The 26,228-nt window shown below is 43.5% G+C and overlaps 1 protein-coding gene across 9 annotated transcripts in view; it reads right to left on the bottom strand.

Moving 5' to 3' along the window:
* RNF17 (ring finger protein 17) overlaps positions 1–26,228 on the bottom strand; it is a 78,571-nt gene that overhangs the window by 35,418 nt on the left and 16,925 nt on the right. For 6 of the 9 annotated variants that reach the window (XM_084842773.1, XM_084842768.1, XM_084842771.1 and 3 more), the window contains exons 10-16: positions 14,510–14,784; positions 12,705–12,785; positions 10,983–11,138; positions 10,208–10,397; positions 9,507–9,678; positions 8,917–9,107; positions 1,441–1,579 (exon numbers count right to left, since the gene is read on the bottom strand). In XM_084842773.1, the coding sequence (XP_084698899.1) occupies positions 1,441–1,579; positions 8,917–9,107; positions 9,507–9,678; positions 10,208–10,397; positions 10,983–11,138; positions 12,705–12,785; positions 14,510–14,784 (1,204 nt within the window). The remainder of the gene's footprint in view (positions 1–1,440; positions 1,580–8,916; positions 9,108–9,506; positions 9,679–10,207; positions 10,398–10,982; positions 11,139–12,704; positions 12,786–14,509; positions 14,785–26,228) is intronic. The other 3 variants (XM_084842775.1, XM_084842770.1, XM_084842772.1) reach the window with 1 other exon arrangement.

Raw genomic sequence — 26,228 nt, 5'->3', positions numbered from 1 at the left:
CATAAGACTCACTGGGTGACCTTGAGCCAGGCACTCTTTCAGGTCAACCTACCTCACAAGGTTGTTGTGAGGATACAAGGGGGACACACACACCCATATACACAGCCTTGAGTTACTTGGAGTAAAGAGGGGACACGCATGTGTATATGAATGAATGTGTGAAAAAGTAAGGAAGAGGTCCAGGAGTGGACAATCGCAAATAAGCAAGACCAATTTGAGAAGAAAGGTTACTAGTTTTTTTTTTAAAACAGATAATTCCAACGGTAGTGCAAATATAAGCATTAAAAACCAAAATACTGAATAGAAATTTAAAGAATAACTACCATGTATATAGGAGACAGCCAACACAGATTAATGTCTTCTGCCAACTATGCCTCAAACAGAAGAGTTCCTAGTTCAAAAAATGCGATTTGGATAGGGATGAGTGAGAAATTCGCACTCTCCAAACCAGAACGCAGTGGCATGGCGATATTCGCACTTCTTTGGATTTTGGAATGCAATTCATAAAAAAAGCAGCAGCAGCATAGATGGAGGCTCGTTCTATACTTTGGCTTATAAAGCCAAAATATAATCATCCAAAGACAGCCATTGCCTGTGATGGGACATCTTACTAAACCAGGGATGGGCAACTTGAAGCTCTTCAAATGTTGGGACTGTAACTCCAATTATCCCTCACCACAAGCTATGCTGGTGTGGGCTGATGTGAGTTGCACTCCAACAACACCTGGAAGAAGGCCACAAGCTACCCACTCCTAAACCATGGTTTAGTGAGACCTGAACAAGTCTAGTCTCTTCTCCAGGTCTGTGTGCTTCCCCCAATCCTCCCAAGCTCAGGAGTTTGGAAGTTTTTGGTTAATCATGTTTTGTTGTGTCATCCAAACCCGACAAGACTGTGGTTAAAATTAACTACTGATAGTTTCAAATAAACCAACTTTAAGCCATTGTTTGTGAAGGTGGGTTTTTGAAAACTAACCACATTTAATGTTAACCACAGTTTTGGGTTCAGGTAACAGCAAGCTCTGGTTAACCAAAAGCAGAAGCTTCCAAACACCTGCTCCTAGCCACACTGGAGGAGGCTAGGCTAATTCAGATCTCACAAAATCATAGTCTAGTGTGACGTCCAATTACAGCCATAGAAAGTTTATGGACTCAGCCTTCCACAGTATAGGCCAAAGCCTTCCAATCACTGAAAGCCAAATAAAGCAATATTTTTTTACTTGCCTGTGCATAAAACAAGCACTAGAAAAATATCTCATTTAGTCACTTTATAAATTTACAACGAACTTTTGTAAAGCATACTGCTTCAATTTCCAGCGGCAGTTCTCTTTATATAGAAGTATAAGCATTTAAGAAAGTACATAAGAAGGGCTATGCTGGATCAGACCAAGTACTTTTAAAGAAATGTGAACAGAAAAATTATATATACTGAATGATACTTACCAGCTGAATATAGAAGTCACCAGGACTATAAATGTAACTAACAACAACTGCAGCTTCTGTATCTTCTTGTGGTATCACAGGTGGACAGTACTGCAGTGGTACATCATCTTCAGATTGATCAGAAAGCTCAGTGCGAAAGCTAGTAAAGAGTCCATAATAAATTGCTCAACTAACTTGTAAAAGGAAGTAGTCTTCAACTGCAATTTTTCAAGTTAGTCGTAGTAGAAAATTTACTGTATTGTTGAAACATATTTTTGCATAACCAAGAAACAGAACTCAGGGCAAGGCAATGCACACTGGGGTTCATTTAGTTCTTAATGGCTTCCCATAAATTCTATGGGACAGAGTCAATGACCTGAATTTGAAACACAGCTGCAAATGTACAAAGCCTCCTTCTTAGAACCTAATTACATGTTACACAGCAGATCCACAATTTGATCTTTTTATTTTAAAGCAGTCAGCAGAGGGCTGAACATGATCAAAGAAGGGATGCTAAGGGAGTGTTTAAGCCTTTCACCATGTGTCCTCTTCCCATCCCGTAAGCTCATGGGAAGCAAAAAAACACTGACAGGTACCAATCATGGATCTCCCATGTAACACTGGGTTTGGTCATCCAGATTTGGATCCACTAGGGCAGCTTTAGTCGCATTCGAATGGCGAGGCCAAGTGCATGCTTTTGCACTCTCTTGATGTTACATGAATAGTTCTCATTCATTTCTATGGGGAAAATGGAATGGTTGCACATGGCGACAACATTCTGGAGGGCATAAAACATGCTTGCCAACAACATAACCACATGGTGGGGTGGTCGAGGCAACTATCTCCCTCCTGATGACAGCTGCACGGTTGTATGGTGGGACAATGTATTTCTGATGTCCTCCAAAGCCCTGTGAGGATTGGAAAGGACAGAACTCCTTCCCTCTCATTTCAACCAAAGCTTCTGAAATGGGATTGAAAACATTCCTTGCCTCATTTCTAAGGACCTGGATGTAGTCTTACAATTGGTGGAATAGGTCATAGACCTCAATTTGGAGTATTGGGCTGACTCTTTTGATACACTGGAGGATGGGAAATGGGAAATTGGGTACTTACCATGAAGTTCCATTCCAATTCAGTGCGAAGGGAACATTCATCATGGGTTAACTCCCCCACTGCCCAGGACAGGCAAGGAACATGTGACCAAGCTTTTTGCCTTGGTCCTGGCCTCTGTGGCTCCACCCAGCCAGTTTGGACAAAGTACCTATTGAGGAGCCATTAATGTAGTAATTCAAAAAACAGAAGGGAGAACACAAAGGGAGAAAAACCGCTCTCTGGGTATTGGCACACGCCATGATAAAAATCGCAATGATAGTATATCAACTGGTCAGCCTGCCAGAGAGTGTGGTATGGATGTCTCCTGTGCAAATCGGAATGGAACTTCATGGCAAGTACCCAACTTTCCATTCCCATCCAGTGTGAAGAAGACATGGGATGTACAAAAGCGACTATTCCCAAAGGGCAGGCCCCAAAGCAGGCTGCCTCCATGGTTGAGATAATACCTGTTGTAACACCCTATATCCAAAGGCTGATTCAGCAGAAGCATATTTATCCATCCTATAATGCCTTATGAACGTATGGTGTGAGGACCATGTGGCTGCCCTACAGATCTCTGCTAAGGGGGCGCTAGTAGAAAAAGCCGCTGAGGCACCCACAGCCCCAGTGGAGCGTGCTGTAAAATGTGCAGGTTTAGTGAGGCTTTTTTTACTCCCATAGGCCTCATGAGCCACCTGGCAAGTGAGGCACGGGAAGCTTTCTGCCCTAAGGCTGTTGGATGAAAGGAAACAAAGAATTGGAACGTCTGAGTTCCTCAGTCCTGTTAAGGTAGATTTTGATGGCCCTTCTAACTTCCAATGTGTGCCAGACCTGCTTAGAGGGGTGAGAAGGATTAGGGCAGAAGGAGGGAAGAACAATTTCTTGTGTTCTGTGAAAGCGTGTTAATTTGGGGAATGAAGGATGGATCCAACCGGAGCGTGACAAGAGTCCTTGCTGAATGTGCAAAGGTGGTCCATCATGGAAAGAGCCGATCACTCTGAAACTCTTGTAGCAGAGGTTATAGCTACCATAAATAAAACCTCAAGTGAGAGGAAACAGAGATAACAGTTCTGAGACGCTCAAAGGTTGGAGCGGAGAGTGCAGAAAGGACTGTACACAGGTTCTACGTAGATAAATGATGTATAACTGGAAGGGAGATAAGCAATGCTCCTCTGTGGAATCATTTAACGTGCAGATGAGCACTACTAAGTGGCTTGTGGCAGGGCTTGGAAAGGACAGAAGAAAAAGCTGTGGCTTGTCTTCGAAGCATGTTTGCTTTGAGTCCCATAGCTAGCCCCACTTGCAGGAATAGGAGCAATTCTTTGACTCCTGCCATCTTGTGATCTGTGCATTTTCTCCTACACCAACCAATGAACGCCTTCCAGGTTGTTTCATATATTTGATTGGTGGATGGTCTCCTGGAAGATAGCATGGTGTTTATTACCTCAGCTGAATAGCCTACAGAGAGGAAGCTGCCACATTCAGTAGCCAAGCAGCAAGACGCAGACACTCAGGGTCCAGATGCCACACAGGGCCTTGCATGAACAGGTCAGGTGTGAATGGAAGGAACCAAGGGTCTGCCTCTGCCACTTGTAGGATTTGGAAGAACCAAGATCTCCAGAGCCAAAAGGGTGCTATGAATATGACGGTTGCCATTCTTCCTTGATCTTCCTGAAGACCCTGGTCAAAATTGGAAACGGCAGGAATGCACGAAGACAGCGACTGTGGCTTCTGCGCTTCGAGCTAGATGGCTGGAGAAGAAGTGAGGTAGTTAATTGTTGAGTGGGGAGGCAAATAGGTCCACCAGGGGTGGTGACAAAGACTCTGAAAAACTGTTGGATTGGGAGTCCACTCACCTGGGTCGAGTTGTTGTTGACTGAGAAAATCAGCTTCTGCGTTGAGGATCCCCTGGATGTGCTCTGCAGTGATGGGACAGAATGTTGTGTTTTGTCCAGTGGAGGAAGGTAGAGCTATCCTCATGAAGAGATTTGGATTTTGTTCCTTGATGATTTATGCGAGCTAAGGTTGTGCTGCTGTCTGTTCTGACTACGAAATGGACAGGACCCATGAGTTGGACAAAATATTTGATAGCAAGGTGGATTGTTCATAACTCCAGCCAGTTGATACTGTGGTGCTTCACCTTGGGAGGACAGATCCCCTGAATGGGATGGCCCTCCAGGCTGGCATCTGTGGTCATAATGATGCAAAGGGGTTCCTGGATAGGTATGCCCTCTGTTATGATGTGCGGTGTTTTCCACCAGAGAAGTTCGGAACGATTGTGGAAGAATGACTTTGATGTGGCATCTGTGAATTATTTCCAATTCAGAGAGGAGAAGCAGCCACTGCAAGGGTCTGGAATGTAACCTGGCTCATGGGACCATTGCTAGCATTAGCTTGGAAAAGACTCTTAGCATGATGACAGACTGAAGGGAAGTGCCCTGTACTGAAAATACTTTCAGATCACTGAAAATATTGCCCCTTGTAGAAGAAGTGGAGAAATCCACGGTGTTGTGCAACAATGAGAACATGGAGATAGGTCTCCGTAAGATCTATGGATGAAAGGCAATCCCCTTATGTAGAGCCTCCTTGATAGGGTCTGTAGGGTCTCCATCCTGAATTTTTGGTATGCCACCAACCTGTTTAGGTGTTTCAGATCCAGTATGGCATGCCAGGAGGACCCTCCGTTCTTGGGGACCAGGAAGAAAAGGGAGTACACCCCCTGGAAGTGCCCGGGAGGTGGAACAGGTTCTATTGCCCCATCTCTTGGAGGTGGGCGATTGCTCCTGCCTTCAGTTGTTGTTTGTGAACGGTTCCTGGAAGTGGGGTGAAACTCCAGGAAATAGCCATGTTGAATAATGTTGAGAGTCCAGGTGTCTGGTGCTGTCTGTTCCCAACATGTGCAGGAAGGGAGTCAGAATTGTTGGCGAGGAGCTTTGGAGGACTGGGGCAAGCCTGACCTTCCAAGGTTGGAGGTCTGAGATCTGGATTGGCGCCTGGTTCTGGACCATGTGGGCTTTGTGAACTTATAACTGTGTGTCCAAAAGGATTAGTTGAATGGAGATCTGAAGGAATGAAAAGGAGGAAGTTCAGATAGAGAACCTCCTCTCATCCCTCTTCGACAAAGAAGTTTCCACTAAAATGTTTTTGAGGGCTTACATCTTACACTGGAAGGTTCATCCACTGTCCCAGGATCTGACCATTCATCTAGCAAACAATAGAATCTGAATCAGAAGGGTGCTGCTCAGCTGAGATTCCCTTTGACTTACCATGTTTTCCCTTGTCCATGAGGCGAGGGTCGGGAGAATGAGGGGCTGATTCAGCAGAAGATGTGGGCAATTTAGTTTTATCAGGCATCTTGGAGAGCTAGGCCTGAAGTGCCCTCTTTTTTCTTTTTTTCCCTTTGGCTGTGGGGAAGGAGGAGGAGAACTGGAGGAAGGAGTCCTTTTCCTGCCTTTTTACCCCTTCCTTGGCTCAGCTCTCTGATCAATTCCTTTCTAATGGCCTGTTGTGTTGTTTTAAACAAAGCCTGATCCTGGGGAGGGAGGGGCTGATGTTCAGCTGAATCTCCTGTGCCGGGGTTGCTGTGCCCTAGTATTATTCCTTGGAAAAGGCTGTGTTTGCAAAATGCAGGCTGCAAAATCCTGGGAAAATGAAACTGATTTTTGGTGGGAAAACAATGGGCGTGTCCCAGCTTCGCCCTGCTCCCAGGGCCCCAGGGAGTTCTTATATGCCCTCACAAACGCCTCCGGATTGATGTCTGGGTCAGCCTCTTCAGAGGGAGGAACTGTGGAGGGCACGAGATCCCGCATCATCCAGTTCCACAAGGGCTCTGCTCTGCTCCATCTGCTTGTGTTTGCAGAGCTGTGGTTGCTATGGCAACAGCGGGGCGCGTGTAGGCTATTCCTGGATGCTACTGGCCCTCTTGTAAACTCCTTACTATCGGAGCCAGGAGCGACCTTCAGCTCCTCAAGGTTGAGCAGGGGTGGTGCCTTGTGATTGGCAGCTGGATTCCGGACGACTCTGATATGCCTTCCTGAAGGCGCCTTTTCTTTTTTCTTACCAGGTTTAGAGCTCTTCTTGGCAGGTGATGCCAACTTGGGGTGAAAAGGCAGAAGAACCAGAAAAAAGTCAGCAAGACCTTTTTGTTTGTTTTTAAAAGAGAGAAAAGTCTAAACTAGAAAAAAAGAAAATTTGTTAAGGAAGGGGTTGAACAAAGATTGAAAGGAAAAACAAGGCCTGGAAAAGGAGATTGTTGAGGAGAGGCAAGAACAAGCTCTGTCCCGGGGAAGGTAGGGAATGAACTGGCTGGGAGGAGCCACAGAGGCCAGGACTAAGGCAAAAAGCTTGGTCACATGTTCCTTGCCTGAACTGGGCAGTGGCAGGAGTTAACCATGATGGATGTCTCCTTCGCGCTGGATGGGAACACACAGATGAAGGGGAGATGGACTACAACTCTCTATTTGTCCCCCACCCCCACAGTCTTTAGTTAGTGCTGTTTAAAAGCCAGGCAGTTTATAGCCAAGTGGAAGTTAACTCTTATCTGTTTTGTTCTGCATTATCAAGGAAAATGCATGGGGGGGATTACAGTGTCCGGATTCGTGCGACAAGGCAACCCACTATGGGTGATCAGCCATTGTGTGTTGTCAGGAAAACCCAGCACAGTTTCTGCAAGGTGCTTTATTTTTCATGAACAAGCCACCCTGAAAACCCATGGCTTGTTTTAGGGTTGTTGATACCCATGATTGTTGTTGTGTCATCCGAACCCCGCAGGGTGACTTCGTTGTGGCTTCTCAGGAACAGCTAGAGCCACCTGGCAAGAGCAGCAAAAAACTCTGCCTCGCCTCATGATCTCACTAGTGCCACAGCCATTTTCCCTCATCCCTTCTCAGAGCCCTCCACCCTGTGCTCCTAAAAATAGTGAAGAACACCAGAGAGCACCCCGAATGCTTTTGCAACTTCCCCCACCCCATTTTTATTTTCAGCCCTGCACAAAGTGCGCAGGAGTGAATGACAGCTGCCTTTACAATTATGCCATTTCCACCTCCATGTTCCTGCTCTGCCTTGAGATTTGAGCAGTTTCTTCCTCCTTGTTAGTGCTCTGCTTGGGATTTGCACAATTTTCCCCTCCATGTTACTGCTTTGCCATATCATTTGTGTATGTATAGCAATCCCACTCACTGCTCTGTAACTCGTATCCCAATGTGACAGCTAGCAATGAAGAGAAGGGATAAACTGGACAGAAAGGGAGCCGAAAGTGGCTGGTAGCTACAGGAGAAGGCACTTAGGGTGTGGGTGTGCTCACATCAGTGTAACGTGAACTAGCCTTTTAAAAAAAGTTGCTCACTAGCAAGGCAAGCAACAAAATGGGGGATAAAAGTGACAAGGACATTGACAAGAGAGGGATATCAGTATGCTGGGCTAATATTGGATGGGCACTCTTGCGCAAAAGTGAAATGCCCTGAATATTTTTTTTTAAATAAAAGTTGGCAAATGCATTCCCATGTTCATAAGGTGCAGTGTGGTGCCAGTGGTGCAGTGACTAGAGTGCTGGACTGGGAGTCGAGAGATCCGGGTTCTAGTCCCCACTGGGCCATGAAAGCACACTGGGTGACTTTGGGCCAGTCACACACTCTCAGCCCAACCTACCTCACAGGGTTGTTGTTGTTGTGAGGATAAAATGGAGAGGAGGAGGATTATGTACATCACCATGGGTTCCTTGAGGAGGAAAAAAGTTGGGCTGTAATAAATAAATAAGGGCTCTGAAAATTAATCCATTTCGCGATCTGATGCGGGGGTGGGCAGGGGGAGTTTCCCTCAGTAGCCAGCAACCCCAACAGATCAATTGCAGAACAGGTGCTAACATAGAGACTGAGGCAATAAGGAGTTCTGCTGCAAAGGTGCCTGCCCTATATGCTGGATGCAGCGGGAGGACTGAGGGGGAACAAAGAGGGAAACTAGCCACAGCAAACCCAATTGTCTGTTGGGAGTAACATGGGTTGTTCAGCTAACAACCAACCCATGATGGCTTATTCGCAGGGCAGCTTAGTATGACGTGCCAACCCGCGCAATGCATCTTCAACTTGGAGTATTCGTCGTAAGATTAACAAATAAACTGCCTATTTTGATTTTGCATGTGTAAATTCGAGAGAGGCAAGGGGGAAATAATTTGAATGAGAAAAGGAAAATAAGTGGAGTCCCAAGTGCAGAGAGCCAACTGGAATTTTAGTCATTAAGCAGTAGTGGCTAGTCAACACAAGAAATATAAAATGTACGTTATGCTAAACTAGCCTCTGATAGAAAACTTACCCTACCCCACCACTTAATTATATTCACTGGATGCAAGCCCCAATTGATTCCAACAGGATTTTATTTTAAGCCTTTCAGGGTTAAAGAATAAACACATACCTTGCTAAATCCAAAAAAACTAAAGCATCTCTGAGAGATACTGGCATGTCACTACTTATTTTGTTTGCTGGAGGTTTCATCAGATCTACAATAAGCACACCATCCTCTTCTCTGAACACTTTCATTAGAACAGCTTTGTAATTTACCATTCTCAAAAATTCTGTCCTTGCTCCTCTATTCCAACCTTCAGTCTGTTGTGGGCAGAAGAACAAACAGTTCAATTCAAAATCCGAACCACCTGACAAGCCTAGGAAAGTTTAAGAATGAGGTACCTAGAAGTACCTTAGGTGAGAAGAAGCTGTTTCAAAGATATTTGAAGGTATAAGCAAAGGAAGATGCCTTGTTATGATTGTTACAGAGATCACCATCAAAGTAATCTTATAGCTAGTGATCAGCTAGAGTTAAAATTCACCAACGTGAGAAAGACTCAATTCAGACATCATGTCAAACCATGATTTACACTAATCACAAATCCAAACCATTGTTTGAATTTCTAGACACACAACAGGTGAACTATCGTTTAGAAAACCATGTCTTCTTTCATTTTCCATCCCCTTCGAATTCAGACAGACGACACAGTTCTTACTTACAGAATGTTTGGGAACGATGTCCTTCAGGGAGCATTGGAGTGCTAACTTATTTATACCTCTAAGTTGTGCCTCTATAAGAGAATCAGGCTTCCTTACAACCAAGCATAAGTCTTCAATCACTATATATTCTAGCGTGACATGTTCTGGATTCACAGTAACTTCATTCGGTACTCTGAAAGCGAAAGGAAAAATGCTAAACATTTCTTGATATAGCTTAGAATTAATATGCTTAAAGAATTTAATTAATGTGCAGATTTTTTAAAGTATAAAAATAGTTTCAGTTGAATGCTAGTGAGATGCTACTGGAAACCCTCCTTTCTTCCTACATTGTAATTGAAGACTTCCATACATCCGAAGTGGAAAGAATGGAGCACTGGTTATGTAGAAAGTTCCTTCTAGGTTGGTGTGATGAAGGTATCCCGCAATGAGTTAACTCCCTCTATTGCCCAGGAAAAGCAGGGACCATGTGATCAGATTTTTGCCCAAACAATTTTAACCAGCCCAAAGTTTAATTGCTTTTAGCCTTTATTAGTTATGCCTTCTTATTCTATTCACTTCTGCCTTAATATTCCTAAGAAGGCTTGAAAGTCTGCACCTCCTTTGCATCAAGAGAAGTTGGTACAACATAAAAACGTCTTATGTATATTGTCAGTAGAAATCAACATGGCAAAGATTCCATACAACTGTAAAACTATTCATACCCTGAAACAATTAAAGCTTCAGGATGCCCAAAGTCTATAAGGAATACTTTCATCATTGCAATGTCACCAATTCTGTATTTTGTTGGACCACAGGGCTTCCCCTCATTTGTATTCTGTAGTGGAATTAGTTCAATTATTTTTGCTCGGCACCACATTCCATGTTCTTTACTTTTAACAAAGATTCCCGTACCTGAAATAAGTTTTAAAAACAATTCATTACAACTTGTCAATATTCACATGAAATAATATTTTAGAACAGCTGAGCCATCACATTCAGCCTTTAGCACTTTAAGAACTAGTTTGAGTTACCATCCCCATCCCCTCTGCAGCCACAGGAGAACTGACAGACCATGACTTCAAAGAGGAGGAGGCCTGAATCTAGGCTGCCAGAAGCTGCTGTACTACAGTTACCTACAGATCATCCAAGACTTCCAGAACTCTGTTTATAAAACTTACTATTAGAGGTAGCAACTTGGGAAAACTAGCAAGGGCCACTGCATAATTTTACAAAATATATGCAAACGAAGATAAAATAGTTGTTACTATAGAAATTCCACTGTGAACCTTAGGTAGTAAACTATGAGCTTTCTATTTTCAAATTAGAACCCAATTAAGATCAGAGGCCCCCAAAGTCTAAACATGGTTAAACATAAACAAATGAAACTGCAGAATGTAAAGTATTACTTAGCAAAAATGACGTATTTCCCCACTAGAGAAATAAAAATATGCAATTATGTAAACATTATTATTCAGAGAATTTGAGAAGTGTTGTTACCTAGTTCCAAGATGTCGCTTGGGGATGAACTTTTATTACTACAAAATAGCCTCAGATTTTTTTCCAAATAAACTGCAATTTTCTTTTGTGAAACTTTTCGAACATAGAAGTGGCAAGGATTTACCACACAGCTGACAAAAACTAATTCTGTAGAGTCTGTGTAGGATAGAATATATCATAAAAACAAAAACCAGTGACCACAGATCATAGGCAAGCTTTACACACGCTGTTGAAAAATAAGATATTAGCATGCATGGTCACAGAAAGGAAGACAGATAAATAAGTTGCTCCTCCTTCCTCAGCAATGATTTGAACATAGAGAGAAATGAAGTGAAGTAATGAAGAAAATGCCCACTCGGAGAAATTGACACATCACCTAGTATTACTACAATGATAAATATCTCCCTGTTCACTACTCTCAATTGTTAAACAGGTGTGCTACTAAGTCATCTGAATATTAATCACTAGAAATTATAATGTTTTAACACAAAGCACTCACATTAGTTAACATATTGGGACATTCCAGATAACACAAACTCTGGATCAGACCAAAGGCCTATCTAGTCCAACATTCTGCTCCCACAGTGGCCAATCATATGACTATAGAAAGCCCACAGTAAGGACGTAAGTACAATAGCACCCTCCCATGTGTTCCCCAGAAGCTGGAAATGAGGCATACTGCCTCTGATAGTGGAGGTAATTCACCCAACAGATATTCTAAAGTTCACTTCACATCTCTAGGGAGACAACCAGAACAAGAAAATGCTGTTACAGACCACAAACTTCGCCCACTGAACCTTTTCCCCCAAACTGCACGCTTCCTCACAGAAGCAGTTTGCACATAATGGGAGCAAATCATGGGTTAATAAATCCAAGATTTGCCACAGCGTGTGTCGTGGCCATTTTGGATATTCAGCCTCCAATCAGGGGTTGCTACGTAACATCTGAACCCAGACACTATGACTGCTCAGTGTGTGGCTAGTACACCCATAATGGGTTAGCATGTCATGCAAACACGCCCTATAGATTAATCATAGGTTAAACAACCCTCAGTTAACCTACAATTAGTAGCTAACTGTGGGTTGCTCAACCCACGATTATCCTATAGTGTCTGGGTTCAGACATCACATAGCAACCCCTGATTGGGGGTTAAATATTCAAGAAGGATGTGGAACATGGCCTGCAACAAATTGTGGGTTAATTAACCAACGATTTGCCACCATTATGTGCAAACAGCCCCAGTGACACATAGGTTGATGACCTCATCACCAGAGAAGACAAAAGGTGGAGGAAGTAAGACATTGTCGTTTCTAGAAGGAGTCTTTGGCTGTTTCCTTGGCCTTTGTTAAAGCTAATCTCCTTAACAAAGTAAGGCACTCGCCAGGATTTTTAGCTAGTCGAAGGATCTGACAAAGTACGCCCCAGAGAACCTACAGTGATGGAAAAACCCATTCACAGAAATCTTAAGGAGTCAAGAGCCCACGAGGAGTGGGCAACTTCAGAGGCTGACTTAAGCAGTTCCAGAAGTATACGGAGGAACTACAAAACCAATCTATGTTTAAAGCCTCCGAATCACAGAAACAGCAATTTGGAAATCACAGACAACAGCCAGCCCAAAAACACCTTTCAGCCTTAGAATTTTAGCTGAATTATGTGACTTTACTATGAAATCTGTTCAGAATTTAAGCCCAAGAAACTCTTTACAGCATCTCAATTACATACCTGCCTTTGGTCCAAATGGCACCAGCCGTTTTTGGGAAAATGTTTTCCAATGCTTATCTTCAGAGTATTCTGCAGAATGCACTTTTAAAATGTTATATTTAATCAGTTTCACGTGAATAGAATAATTCCCATGCTATCAACTAATTCAGTGAAGAACTGACCGCCACCACCAAATTACTGAAGCAATATATGAGACCTCCAATGGTTAGTATCGGGTGTCAAGACCACCTGGAAGCCATGCTCACTGAACTGAGAACACAGCTTTCTATGCTGCCCCAAAGTCACTACCTTCTTTATTACTTCCCATATGAGTTTCAAGGCTGACCCCTGGCTAAGACATACAAGTTTTGTAGGATGTATGTGTGTGGGGTGGGTGTGCGGGTGTTATATCCACATTTCCACTGGTTTGATTATCTTACTCTCTAAATTCTTACTTACCAAATACAACCCTCAGATAGGCTAACTGTTTGTCAAATTGAAAAAGTTACTAGTTCTTTCAGTCACATCACCATTTCTAGAATGTTCCACATACCCAAGTCTGAAAGTTAGATACCAGAAAAAGGAACATAAAGAAATAAAGCAACTATCTTTATGCGATGCTGTTCACCAATAAAACTACATTTTCAATTCATTTACTGGGTACTCCTCAAAAACAAGACGGGTCTAAAAACCAAACAAGAAAAACTAGCAATGAAGCTGAAGATCAAAATAAAAGCAGGAAATAGTTTAGATAACAGATGAACAGTTGTGATCAAATACAGAGGGAGAACTAGGGAACAGTCAGACTTTAGCTCTATCACAAAATAAGCCATAAAATACAATCTTCTAATAAAAAATGAAAAATACTTAAGAACTCAAGGTGCCTGGTGAACAGCTTCATATTAACTCCACTGATTCGAATAGAAGTGATTTCCAAGTATACCTATATGTATCTAGCCACTGTCCAAGGTAAACTATAGTCCTAAACTAAAACAGCAGGTGATCAAACATTCATAGCTGCATTTAATTAGAAAAAAGTTGGAATATCTATCACAGGTCTTGGTATAGTGTGTAGTTTGGACTTGAGACCCAGAAAATTAGATCCCTCAAGAATGATAGAAGTCAATTTTCTTATTGTGCAAAGTACTGATCAACTGGTAGAGCCCTTCTAGATGAAGCTGTATAAAGGAGACACACTGTGGCCCTATTCGCATGCAAAAGGGGGAAGATTGGTTAGGGTAACTATGGAGTGGGGAGAGTTAGACTAACCATGACATGCACGCCCGTCACATGACCAGAAACAGCACAGCGCACTGTAGTTTACTTACCAATCCCTGCTCCACAGTTAGCGTGTCATTCCCCTGGCGCTGCCGGTTATCCCAGCAGCTGTTATGCTGGGAAATGGGTGTGCACCAGCTGCTGTCATTTGACAGCCACCACAGAGTCCAGCCACACTGCCTAGAGGGTTGCCAGATGTGGCAAACACTTTAGGCTGCCATCTCCATTGTTGCTGAGTTTTCGCACCATCTTTGACAATGGAGATCCTGCCACATAACACAGTAAGCCTCCCTGGGTCTCCTTCGCCCCTCTGTAGAGGGGCTGATAGCTGGGGTGGTTTCCTAGGCACCGTGGTCAAGATTTTGACCCCACACACAACACGCCAAGCCACCGTAGCTCGTGCAAAAATGCAAACCACGGTGGCTTTATGTGACAGCTAAACAGGTCCTGCATCTATACAAAGTAGCTATGTACTTTAAAACACTGAATGTTTTGAAAAGAGAAAGGACTTTATCCAAGTCTTACAACTGGTGAAAAGTGCTACTCACTTTCTTGATCATCTTCAATTATTTCTTCAATTATAACATCTGGGGTGGATGCTGATTGAGATAAAGCAGCAAGGCTTTTCTGAGTGGGTGATAGAGCCATTTCTTGGAGCTGAATGTAATTTCCTTCAAGACATGCATCAGATTTTTGCAGAGAAGCAACTTTACCAATTTCTTCAACAAGTGGTACAAGTTTTACATTTACTTGAGTTGGAGCATCACCTTTTAATTCCTCTTCCATATTGCTCAATTTTAGAGGTCTGCCCCCCAAACTTTGCCTAAGTTGAGAAATTGCCAGAGAAGACAGATCATGACCAGTGGATACATATTAATATAGAAGATCAAACAAACACACTACAGAAATAGTAAAGTGACCTTAGTTTTCAAGAGGCACTGCAGGCTTGGATGATATTCTTACAAAGCAGATAAAACATTTCAGGCCAAAAGCAAGGCAGTGGATATTAGAAATGTTTAATGCCTGTTTGGAACAATGCAAGATCCCTGGTGTTTGGCGAAGGGCTGACGTTATAGCAGTTCTAAAACCAGGTAAAGAGGCTAATAACCCTAAGAGCTACCGACCAAGCTCTCTTTTGTGCCATTCTTATAAAATTTTTGAAAGACTGATACAAAATCGCCTTACTGTAGCTGTAGAAGCCCTGCTTATACCGCAGCAGGCTGGATTTCACCCCAAAAGAAGCTGTACCACACAAATCCTTAATCTAACTCAATACATCGAAGATGGATTCCAAAAGGGTAGAGTAACAGGAACTGTATTTATAGATCTAACGGATGCATATGATATCATCAACCTTAGGAGACTGAAGCAGAAACTATATTTCTTTAAACTTACAACGTTATTAGGAATCTGCTTCAGAACCGTAGGTTTTTCATGGAATTCCAGGGAAGACAAAGTAGATGGAGGAATCAGAGGAATGGTCTACCACAGGGAAGTGTATTAGCTCCAACCCTCTTCAATATCTATACTAACGATCAACCGCTTCCTGCAGGCACTAATAATTATATATATATGCTGACAATTGGGCAATGGCCATGCAAGGAAAAACATTCGAGAAGGTACAACAACGATTAAATGAAGCTCTGGAAGAGCTGGATCGATATTACTGCAAAAGCCAGCTAAGGCCAAATCCAGCAAAAACTCAGGCATGTGCCTTCCATCTATGCAATAAGCAGGCTGCTAGGAAGCTGCAAATTACACGGAAAGGAGTGTTATTGGAGCATTGCACTAACCCTAAATATTTAGGGGTTACTTTGGATAGGGCCTTAACATATAAGCAGTATTGCATTAACACTAAACTGAAGGTCAGTGGAAGAAATAACATCATTAGGAAATTAACGAGCACTACTTGCTAAACCAAGGGTTCTTAAGACTATAGCATTAGCCCTCTGTGACTCGGCCGGCGAATATGCCTGCCCAGTTTGGTATAAATCAGCACATCTTGGGCAAGTTGATGTTGCTTTGAATGAAACAAGTAGAATAATTACCAGATGTCTAAAACCTACTTCTCTAGATAAGATCTACCAAAAAGCTGGCATTGCCCTGCCTGCCGTTTGTAGAGAAGCAGCAGATATTGAGGCTTAAATCCTCAATATCCAAACAACACCCTCTGTACAGCCTACAACGAGCTCCTCAGAGATTAAAATCCAGGAAAAACTTCCTCAAATTGACGGAAGACTTTGATGAATTCAAAAGTAGAATGGACTTATGGAAAGCTACACAGAATCAACACTGGAGGGAACCAGCAGAGGAACGGGCACCCGGTTTCGATGAAAGCTGGGAAGTTTGGAAATCATTGAATAGGCTGCGCACGGGTGTAACAAGATCTAGAGGCACTATGAATAAATGGGGTTATCTGGTGATCTCTGCCCTATGCGACTGCGGAGACTTGCAGACAACAACACATATGTATACTTGCCCTTTGTGCCCTGACCATGAGGACCTTATGGCAGCGCGACAGAACGCAATTAATGTTGCTAGTTTCTGGGCAAGATTTGTCTAATTTTTATATATTTTAACTTCTACATTTTATATTTTAAATGTTATGTGTTATAGTATATTTTTTAATTGTGATGCTTCTGACACAAACAAACAAATAAATAAAATAACATACATTAACTGACTTCTACATGTAATAAATAAAGTAAATGTATTTGAAGATCACTTTCGAGGTCACATATTACTGCACAGCATGAGATACTCTACTTTTGGAGAAACTATCACAACACTGAAAATAAAAAAAAATTATCTGGACATATTATACACTGAAATGAAGGTAAGGCTGTGCAACCAAATATATAATAGCAATGGAAGTCTGTCTTCGACAGGAGCAATGCAAAAGCATGGCTTTGGACTGCTGCATCATTTTAACCATACCACACAGTTGTTTCAATCTTATTACATGCTTGTTAGCCAACTCACTTCCTATAATTTGATGCATGGAATGGAAAGCCGAGTACTCACCATGAAGTTCCATTCCAATTCGGTGCACAGGTGACATCCATCATGGGTTAACTCCTCCCAGTGCCCAGGACAGGCAAGGAACATGTGACCAAGCTTTTTGCCTTGGTCCTGGCCTCTGTGGCCCCACCCAGCCAGTTCTTTTCTAGCCGAGGATTTGGACAGGGTACCTATTGATGAGCCGTTAATGTAGTAGTTCAAAAAACAGAACGGAGAACAGAAAGGGAGAAAAACCCCTCTCTGGGTATTGGCACACACCATGAGAAGAATTGCAATAAATGATAGTATATCAACAGGGGTGGTCAGCCTGCCAGAGTGTAGTATGGATGTCTCCTGTGCACTGAATCGGAATAGAGCGTCACAGCAAGTACCCAACTTTCCATTCCCATCCGGTGCGAAAGAGACATTCATCATGGGATGTACAAAAGCGACTATTCCCAAAGGGCAGGCCCCAAAGCAGGCTGCCTCTATGGTTGAGGTAATACCTATTGTAACACTCTATATCCAAAGGCTGATTCGGCAGAAGCATATTTGTCCATCCTATAATGTCTTACGAACATGTGGTGTGAGGACCACATGGCTGCCCTACAGATCTCTGCTAAGGGGGCGTTAGTAGAAAAAGCCACTGAGGCAGCCATGGCCCTGATGTAACATGTGCGGGTTTAAATAATTTTTTAACCTCATAGGCTGCAAAAACTCATGCCTTGAACCACCCAGGAAGGGTAGTACGGGAACCTTTCTGCCCTAAGGCTGTTGGATAAAAGGAAACAAATAAGGAATCAGAATGTCTGAGTTCCTTCAGTCTTCTTAAGGTAGATTCTGATGGCCCTTCTAACATCCAATGTGTGCCAGACCTGCTCAGAGGGGTGAGAAAGATTAGGGCAGAAGGAGGGAAGAACAATTTCTTGTGTTCTGTGAAAGAGAGTGTTCATTTGGGGAGTGAAGGATAGATCCAACTGGAGTGTGACAGTCCTTGCTGAATGTGCAGAGGTGGTCCATCATGGAGAGAACCGATCACTCTGATACTCTCCTGACAGAGGTTACAGCTACCAGAAATAAAACCTTGAGACGAAACATAGAGATACAGTTCTGAGAGGCTCAAAGAGTGGAGCGGTGAGCAGAAAGGACTGTATGCAGGTTCCATGTAGGTAAATGATGTATAACTGGATGGGAGATAAGCAACGCTCCGCTGACAAATTAAGATGTGGGTGAGCACTAAGTGGCTTGTGGCAGGCCTTGAAAAGGACAGAAGAGCAAGCTGTGACTTGCCTGCAAAGCATGTTTGCCTTGAGTCCCAAAGAGGAGCAACTCTTTGATTCCTGTCATTTTGTGATCTACGCGTTTCCTCCTGCACCAACGAATGAAAACCTTCCAGGTTTTGTATATTCAACTGGCGGATGTTCTCCTGGAAGATAGCATGGTGTTTATTACCTTGGCTGAATAGGCCAGGGAAAGGAAGGTGAGGTGTTCAGTACCCAGGCAGCAAGATACAGCTATTCGGGGTTCAGATGCCACAAAGGACCGTGGCAGGTCTGGTGTAGAAGGAAGGAACCAAGGGTCTGACTCCGCCAGTTGTAGGATTTGGGACAACCAAGGTCTCCGGGACCAAAAGGGTGCTGTATTACAGTTGCCCGTTCCTCCTTGATCTTCTGAGGATACTGGCCAAAAGTGGAAATGGCGGGAATGCGTGAAGTCTGCCCCTGGGCCAGGGCGAGTGGAGAGCATCTGTGGCTTCTGCTCTTCGAGCTAGAAGTCTGGAGAAAAAGCGAGGTAGCTAATTGTTGAGTGGGGAGGCAAATAGGTCCACCAGGGGTGGGCCAAAGTGACAGCACAGACTCTGAAAAACTGTTGGATTGAGAGTCCACTTGCCTGGGTCAAGTTGTTGACAACTGAGAAAATTGGCCTCCATTTTGAGAGTCACCTGGATGTGCCGCGCAGTGATGGACAGGATGTTGTGTTCCACCCAGTGGAGGAAGGAAGAGGTCTCCTTGCAGAGATTTGGATCTCATTCTTCCCTGATGACTCACATGGGCTAAGGCTGTGGTGCTGTCTGTTCTGACTAGAAGATGGACAGAACCCGTGAGTTGGACAAAGTGTTTGATGGCAAGGCGGATTGCTCATAATTCCAGCCAGCTGATATTGTGGTGTTTCACCTCAGGACGCCAGATCCCCTGAATGGGGTGGCTCTGGCAGTGAGCTCCCCATCCCTTCAGGGTGACATCGACCACAACAATGTGATGGGGTTCCTGGATGGGTGTGCCCTTTGCTATGTAAGCTCTGACTGGTTGTGGCATAATGACCTTGATGTGCCGTCTGTGGATTATTTCGGACTGAAAGGAAAGAAGCAGTCATTGCAGGGGAATGTAACCTGGCCCATGGTAGAATCCTGAAGCATGATATCATGAGACCCAGCACTTGAGCAAGCAACACATCTGCTGAGTGAGCTTGAAGGAGAGACTTCACTACCTGGTGGATCTTGGATAACCTGCCTGGGGCCAGGGTTCCTTTGGAGGTGTCTAAAACCAGGTGGATAAGTGATGAGGAGGGTTGGAGATGGCTCTTTTGGAAGTTCATCAAGGAACTGTGGTCTTGGACGCAAGACAGAGTGATCTGTAGATCTGCACAGGCCTTTTCAGTGACGGGGACCTTAGAAGGTCATCTAGATAGGGATAAATGTGAATGGTTTTGAGTCTGAGGTGAGGTACCACTGCTAGCATTAGCTTGGAAAAGACCCCTGGTGCCGACTCCTGATTTTCAGTCCTGTACTGAAAGTGGTGCCCCTTGTAGGAGAAGCGGCAAAATCTCCAGTGTTGTGCAGCAATGGGGATGTGGAGATAAGCCTCTGTAAGATCTATGGATGAAAGGCAATCCCCCTGATGTAAAGCCTCCTTGATAGTTTGGAGGATTTCCATCCTGAATTTGCAATACGCCACATACCTGTTGAGGTGTTTAAAATCCAATATGGAACACCAGGAGGGCCCATCCTTCTTGGAAACCAGGAAGATAATGGAGTATACCCCCTGGAAGTGCTCAGGAGGTAGGACAGGTTCTATTGCCCCTATCCCTTGGAGATGGGCAATTGCTCCTGCCATCAGTTGTTTGTGAATGGACCTGGAAAGGGGGAAGAAGCCTGTTCCTGGGAGTGGAGTGAAACTTCAAAAAACAGCCATGTTGAATAATGCTGAGAGTCTAGGCGTCCAGTCCTGTCTGTTCCCATGTGTGAAAGAAGTGTTGTAGCCTTCCTCCCACATGTGCAGGAAGGGAGTCAGAACTGTTGGCGAGGGGCTTTGGAGGACTGGGGCAAGCCTGATCTACCCAAGTTGGAGGTCTGAGATCTAGGCTGGAATATAGTTCTAGACCAGGTGGGCTTTGTGAACTTGTAACTGCATGGCTGAAAAGATGAACTGAATGGAGATCTTGATGAAATGAAGAGAAGGCAGGACCTCAGTTAGATAACTTTTTTTCATACCTCCTCAACACAAGACGGCATAGCCTTCTTATCCTTGCTTTCCACTAAAATGTTTTTGAGGGCTTCCTCTCCAAAGAGGCATGTTCCTGTGACAGGAACAGTGCCTACATTTCCCTTGGAATAAGCATCCACGTTCCAGTGTTTCAACCACAGTGAACATCTTGCCACTGTGGTTGCTGCAATGGGACTGGCTGCAAAAATCATGAAATCCTGTGTGGCATTTGAAATGAAGGTTTATGTCTTGTATAACTGAGAAAGGCTTCTAAGCAAGGAAAAACTATCCAGCTCTTTATTGTTGATATATCTTCAACCCACAGGAGAGTGGCTTGAGAGAAAAAGAAAGCCACAGAAGACGCTCCGAGAGCAAAAGCAGTAGCTGTGTTAGCTCTTTTCAGCGCTGCTTCAAAATGCTTTTCACTAGGATCCTTGAGGGAAGAATCCCCATCCTTAGGATTTATGGCTCCTGAAAGTTTTTTGTTTCAGTTTTTGTTTGTTTTTAAAAGAAAAGAAGGACTAAACTAGAAAGAGAGAGAAGTTTGTTAAGGTAAGAGATAGACCAAAGAGTTTTTAAAAAGTCGAGGCCTGGAAAAGGAGATTGCTGAGGAGAGACAAAAACAAGCTGTGTCCCAGGCAAAGGCAAGGAATGAACTGGCTGGGAGGAGCCACAGACAAAAAGCTTGGCCACACGTTCCTTGCCCGTCCTGGGCAGTGGGAAGAGTTAACCCATGATGGATGTTTCCTAACACCAGATGAGAATGACCACATAGATTATTTACAAAGTTATGGCTCTAAATAGGAGACATGGCCATATCCTATAAAGCAGGTACAAGACAAAAAAGCATATGCTATAAATGAATAGCATGTAGATATAAACAAAAATATGGGTTCTGTACAAACAACCATGTTCAATCATGTAAAGGTACAAGTTTGGCAGAATAAGTCAGCATCTGGCTATCACTTGCATAAGGAGTTTAATGATATTATTAAGTAACACTGCTACTGTAGGCAGCAGTATATTTCAACTGATTTTTTAAGCCAGTTTGGGGCATTTTGTCCTAGTTGTTTTTCATTGGAACAGCAGTCACCAACTCATATTGCTGTTGCAATATGTTGTGAGGACATTGAAGAGAAAGCAGGCTAGATCACGTTTATTTTCATCCGTTTCATCCGTGGCAGTAAATAATCTCCATACGTGCGGTAGTTGGGTATCAGCTCCATCAGTGGGCTTTTATATTGGCTTCTTCAGATCCACTAACTTGGATCATGCGGGCAGTCTTTGTAAAATAGGTTTAGGGGATGACTGCTTCCCAGTCAGGGCCAAAGCAGAAAGAGGGGACTGAAAGGACTGCACAAAAGGGCACACACACACACGGGTGGGGGTTTAGAGCAAATTTAGGAGAGAGAAAAACAGTAAGCAAAAAAACCCTCTAGAACTGTGTCCCAGGTATGGAGTTGACTGAAACAGGAAAGAGCTCTGTCCCAGGCAAAAGGCAGGGAAGAACACAGGCAAAGCCAGAGGGTAGTTTTGTTTTTCTAGGACATGATCCTTGCCTTTCCTGGGCAACAGGGACAGTTAAACCATTCTTGCCTCCATACACAAACTAGGAAATATTTCCACTACTAGTACATGTTTGGTAGTACATCTCTTTACCTTAACTTTGTGGCGAAGGGGCTTGCGTAACTCAGTGAAGCCATAAGCTATGCCGTGCAGGGCCACCCAAGACGGACAGGTCATGGCAGAGGGTTCTGACAAAATGTGGTCCACTGGAGAAGGAAATGGCAACCCACTCCAGTATTCTTGCCAAGAAAACCCCATGGAACATATCACAAGGCTAAAAGATATGACGCCGGAAGATGAGCCCCTCAGGTCGGAAGGTGTCCAATATGCTACTGGGGAAGAGCAGAGGGTATTTCCAAGTAGCGCCAGAAAGAGTGAAGCGGCTGGGCCAAACCCGAAAGGACACTCAGCTGTGGATGTGTCTGGCGGTGAAAAGAAAATCCGATGCTGTAAAGAACAATATTGTTTAGGAACCTGGAATGTCAGATCAATGAATCAAGGTAAGCTGGAGGTGGTCAAACATGAGATGGCAAGATTGAACATCGACATCTTGGGAATCAGCGAACTCAAATGGACAGGCATGGGCGAATTTAATTCAGGTGACCATCATATCTACTATTGTGGGCAAGAATCCCTTAGAAGAAATGGAGTAGCACTCATAGTCAACAAAAGGGTGGGAAAAGCAGTACTGGGGTACAATCTCAAAAATAATAGAATGATCTCAGCATGAATCCAAGGCAAACCATTCAACATCACAGTAATTCAAGCCTATGCCCCAACCACCGAGGCCGAAGAAGCTGAGGTTGATCGGTTCTATGAAGACCTACAACACCTTCTAGAACGAACACCAAAAAAAGATGTCCTTTTCATCATAGGGGATTGGAATGCTAAAGTAGGAAGTCAAGAAATCACCGGGATAACAGGCAGGCATGGCCTTGGTGTACAAAATGAAGCAGGACAAAGGCTAATAGAGTTTTGCCAAGAGAACACGCTGATCATAGCAAACACCCTTTTCCAACAGTACGAGAGGCAACTCTACACATGGACATCACCAGATGGTCAATATCGAAATCAGATTGATTATGTCCTTTGCAGCCAAAGATGGAGAAGCTCTATACAGTCAGTCAAAACAAGACCTGGAGCTGACTGTGCCTCAGATCATGAGCTTCTTGTTGCAAAATTTTGGCTTCAATTGAAGAACGTAGGGAAAACCACTAAACCATTCAGGTATGACCTAAATCATATCCCTTATGAATATACAGTGGAGGTGAGGAATAGATTTCAGGGATTAGACCTGACAGACAGAGTGCCTGAGGAACTATGGACGGAGGTCCGTAACACTGTTCAGGAGGCAGCAACTCAATCCATCCCAAAGAAAAAGAAATGCAAGAAAGCCAAGTGGCTGTCTGATGAGGCTTTACAAGTAGCTGACGAAAGAAAGGAAGCGAAAAGCAAGGGAGAAAGGGGAAGATATATCCAACTGAATGCAGCGTTCCAGAGAACAGCAAGGAGAGACAAAAAGGTCTTCTTAAATGAACAATGCAAAGAAACCGAGGAAAACAATAGAATGGGAAAGACTAGAGATCTTTTCAAGAAAATCGGAGATCTCAAAGGACCGTTTTGTGCAAAGACGGGCATGATCAAGGACAAAGAAGGCAGGGACCTAACAGAAGCAGATGAGATTAAGAAGAGGTGGCAAGAATACACAGAAGAACTATACAGGAAAGATCTGAATGTCCCTGATAGCCATGATAGTGTGGTCACTGAACTTGAGCCGGACATCCTAGAGAGTGAAGTCAAGTGGGCCTTAGGAAGCATTACTAACAACAAAGCTAGTGGAGATGACAGTATTCCAGCTGAGCTATTTAAAATCCTAAAAGATATGCTGTTAACGTGCTGCACTCAATATGCCAACACATTTGGAACACTCAACAGTGGCCACAAGACTGGAAAAGGTCAGTTTACATTCCAATTCCAAAGAAGGGCAACGCCAAAGAGTGTTCAAACTACCGTACATGCATTCATTTCACATGCCAGCAAGGTGATGCTCAAAATCCTACAAGCTAGGCTTCAGCAGTATGTGAACCGAGAACTACCGGAAGTACAAGCTGGGTTTCGAAGAGGCAGAGGAACTAGAGATCAAATCGCTAACATTCACTGGATCATGGAGAAAGCACGAGAATTCCAGAAAAACGTCTATTACTGCTTCATTGACTACGCTAAAGCCTGTGATTGTGTGGATCACAACAAACTCTGGCAAATTCTGAAAGAGATGGGAGTACCAGACCACCTTACCTGGTCTCCTGAGAAACCTGTATGAGGGTCAAGAAGCAACAGTAAGAACCGGACATGGAACAACCCATTGGTTCCAAATTGGGAAAGGAGTACGACAAGGCTACATATTGTTGCTCTGCTTATTTAACTTATATGCAGAGTACATCATGAGAAACGCCGGGTTGGATGAATCACAGGTCGGAATTAAGATTGCTGGGAGAATTATCAACAACCTCCGATATGCAGACGATACCACCCTAATGGCAGAGAGCAAAGAGGATCTAAAGAGCCTCTTGTTGAAGGTGAAAGAGGAGGGTGCAAAAGCAGGTTTGAAACTCAACAGTAAAAAAACAAAGATCAAGGCATCTTCACTTCATGAAGATACCCCATCACTTCATGGCATATAGAAGGGGAAGAAATGGAAGCAGTGACAGATTTTATTTTCTTGGGCTCCAAGATCACCGCAGACGGTGACTGTAGCCATGAAACTAAAAGATGCTTGCTCCTTGGGAGGAAAGCTATGGCAAACCTAGACAGCATAGTAAGAAGCAGAGACATCACCTTGTCGACAAAGGTCCGTCTAATCAAAGCTATGGTTTTCCCAGTAGTAATGTATGGCTGCGAGAGCTGGACAATAAGGAAGGCTGAGTGCCGAAGAATTGATGCTTTCGAACTCTGGTGCTGGAGAAGACTCTTACGAGTCCCCTGGACTGCAAGGAGGTCAAATCAGTCCATCCTAAAGGAAATCAACCTTGACTGCTCACTGGAAGGACAGATATTGAAGCTGAAGCTCAAATATTTTGGCCACCTAATGCGAAGAGAAAAGTCACTGGAAAAGACCCTGATGCTGGGAAAGACTGAAGGCAAAAGGAGAAGGGGACGGCAGAGGATGAGATGGCTAGATAGCATCACCGATGCAATGAATATGGACTTCAGCACGCTCTGGGAGACAGGAAGGCCTGGCGTGCTATGGTCCATGGGGTCATGAAGAGTCGGACACGACTTACCGACTGAACAAATGTCCAAATTGGTTTATTATGTGAGAGCGTCTCCAAAAGTAGTCCAAGCCAGGCCAAGAAAGGACGTTAAAAATTACTTTCAGGGTCATTTTGAGGGTGCCATCCACCCACATTATCTTTGTTAACCTATGTATAACCGATGTATATCTGGCATGGGTATCTACTTTTAACATGATGATGCCAATACCTCATTTTCTAAAGCACTTTCTGGATGTTAGGCTGGCCTACTAATAGTTTAGTGTTACATGAATGAACCTCGACCTTGTAAGCTCCCTTCTCTTGACAGAGCCACAAATGCAATCACTTACGTTTTTAACTAACTGTGGTTTAGTGTTATGCCCAAACCAGGACAAATTGTGGTTAGCCCTAACTATGGTTTTTTGAGAAAAGCCAGTTTCAAATCAATGAAATTGGCTTGTTTTTGGAAAACCACAGTTAAGACTAACCACAGTCTGTCTAGGTTCAAACAACACTAAACTGAAGTTAATTAAGAACTGAAGCAAAAGCTTCTGGCCTCTTCCTCACAACTGTGCCAGACAGGAGGAGAGAAGAGCACAAGACTTGTGCACATAATGTTAACCACAGTTTAGCTATACATCTGAACCAGGCCATTCTGTTGGAGCTAAACAGATGTCAGCACTTAAATAAAAAGCTAACAAGGTGCTAGCCATAGGAAGTATGCTAAATTTCATTAAAAATCAGTGGGACTGAAGCATGTAAATTAACTGCTCAAGTTTTATTAATTTTAACTGACGAGTTAACTTGCCTGTGGATCACAAGCAGGTTAAGTGTTACTTTTTTACAGCCATTTGTAACTCATGACAATTACGAATGCATAACCTTCCATTAATTGCCCCCAAGCTATCAAAAGCCCTGTTCATGATCAGAATCAGAGGTTCATTTGTATGTTAGTCTCCAGTTTATTT

This window comes from Heloderma suspectum, chromosome 3 (genome assembly GCF_057233095.1).
Source record: "Heloderma suspectum isolate Gila_16-S chromosome 3, 16-S_ref, whole genome shotgun sequence".
Taxonomy (NCBI): Eukaryota; Metazoa; Chordata; class Lepidosauria; order Squamata; family Helodermatidae; genus Heloderma; species Heloderma suspectum.
Note: the sequence above shows the minus strand (reverse complement) of the source record. Positions and strands in the feature narration are given on the sequence as shown.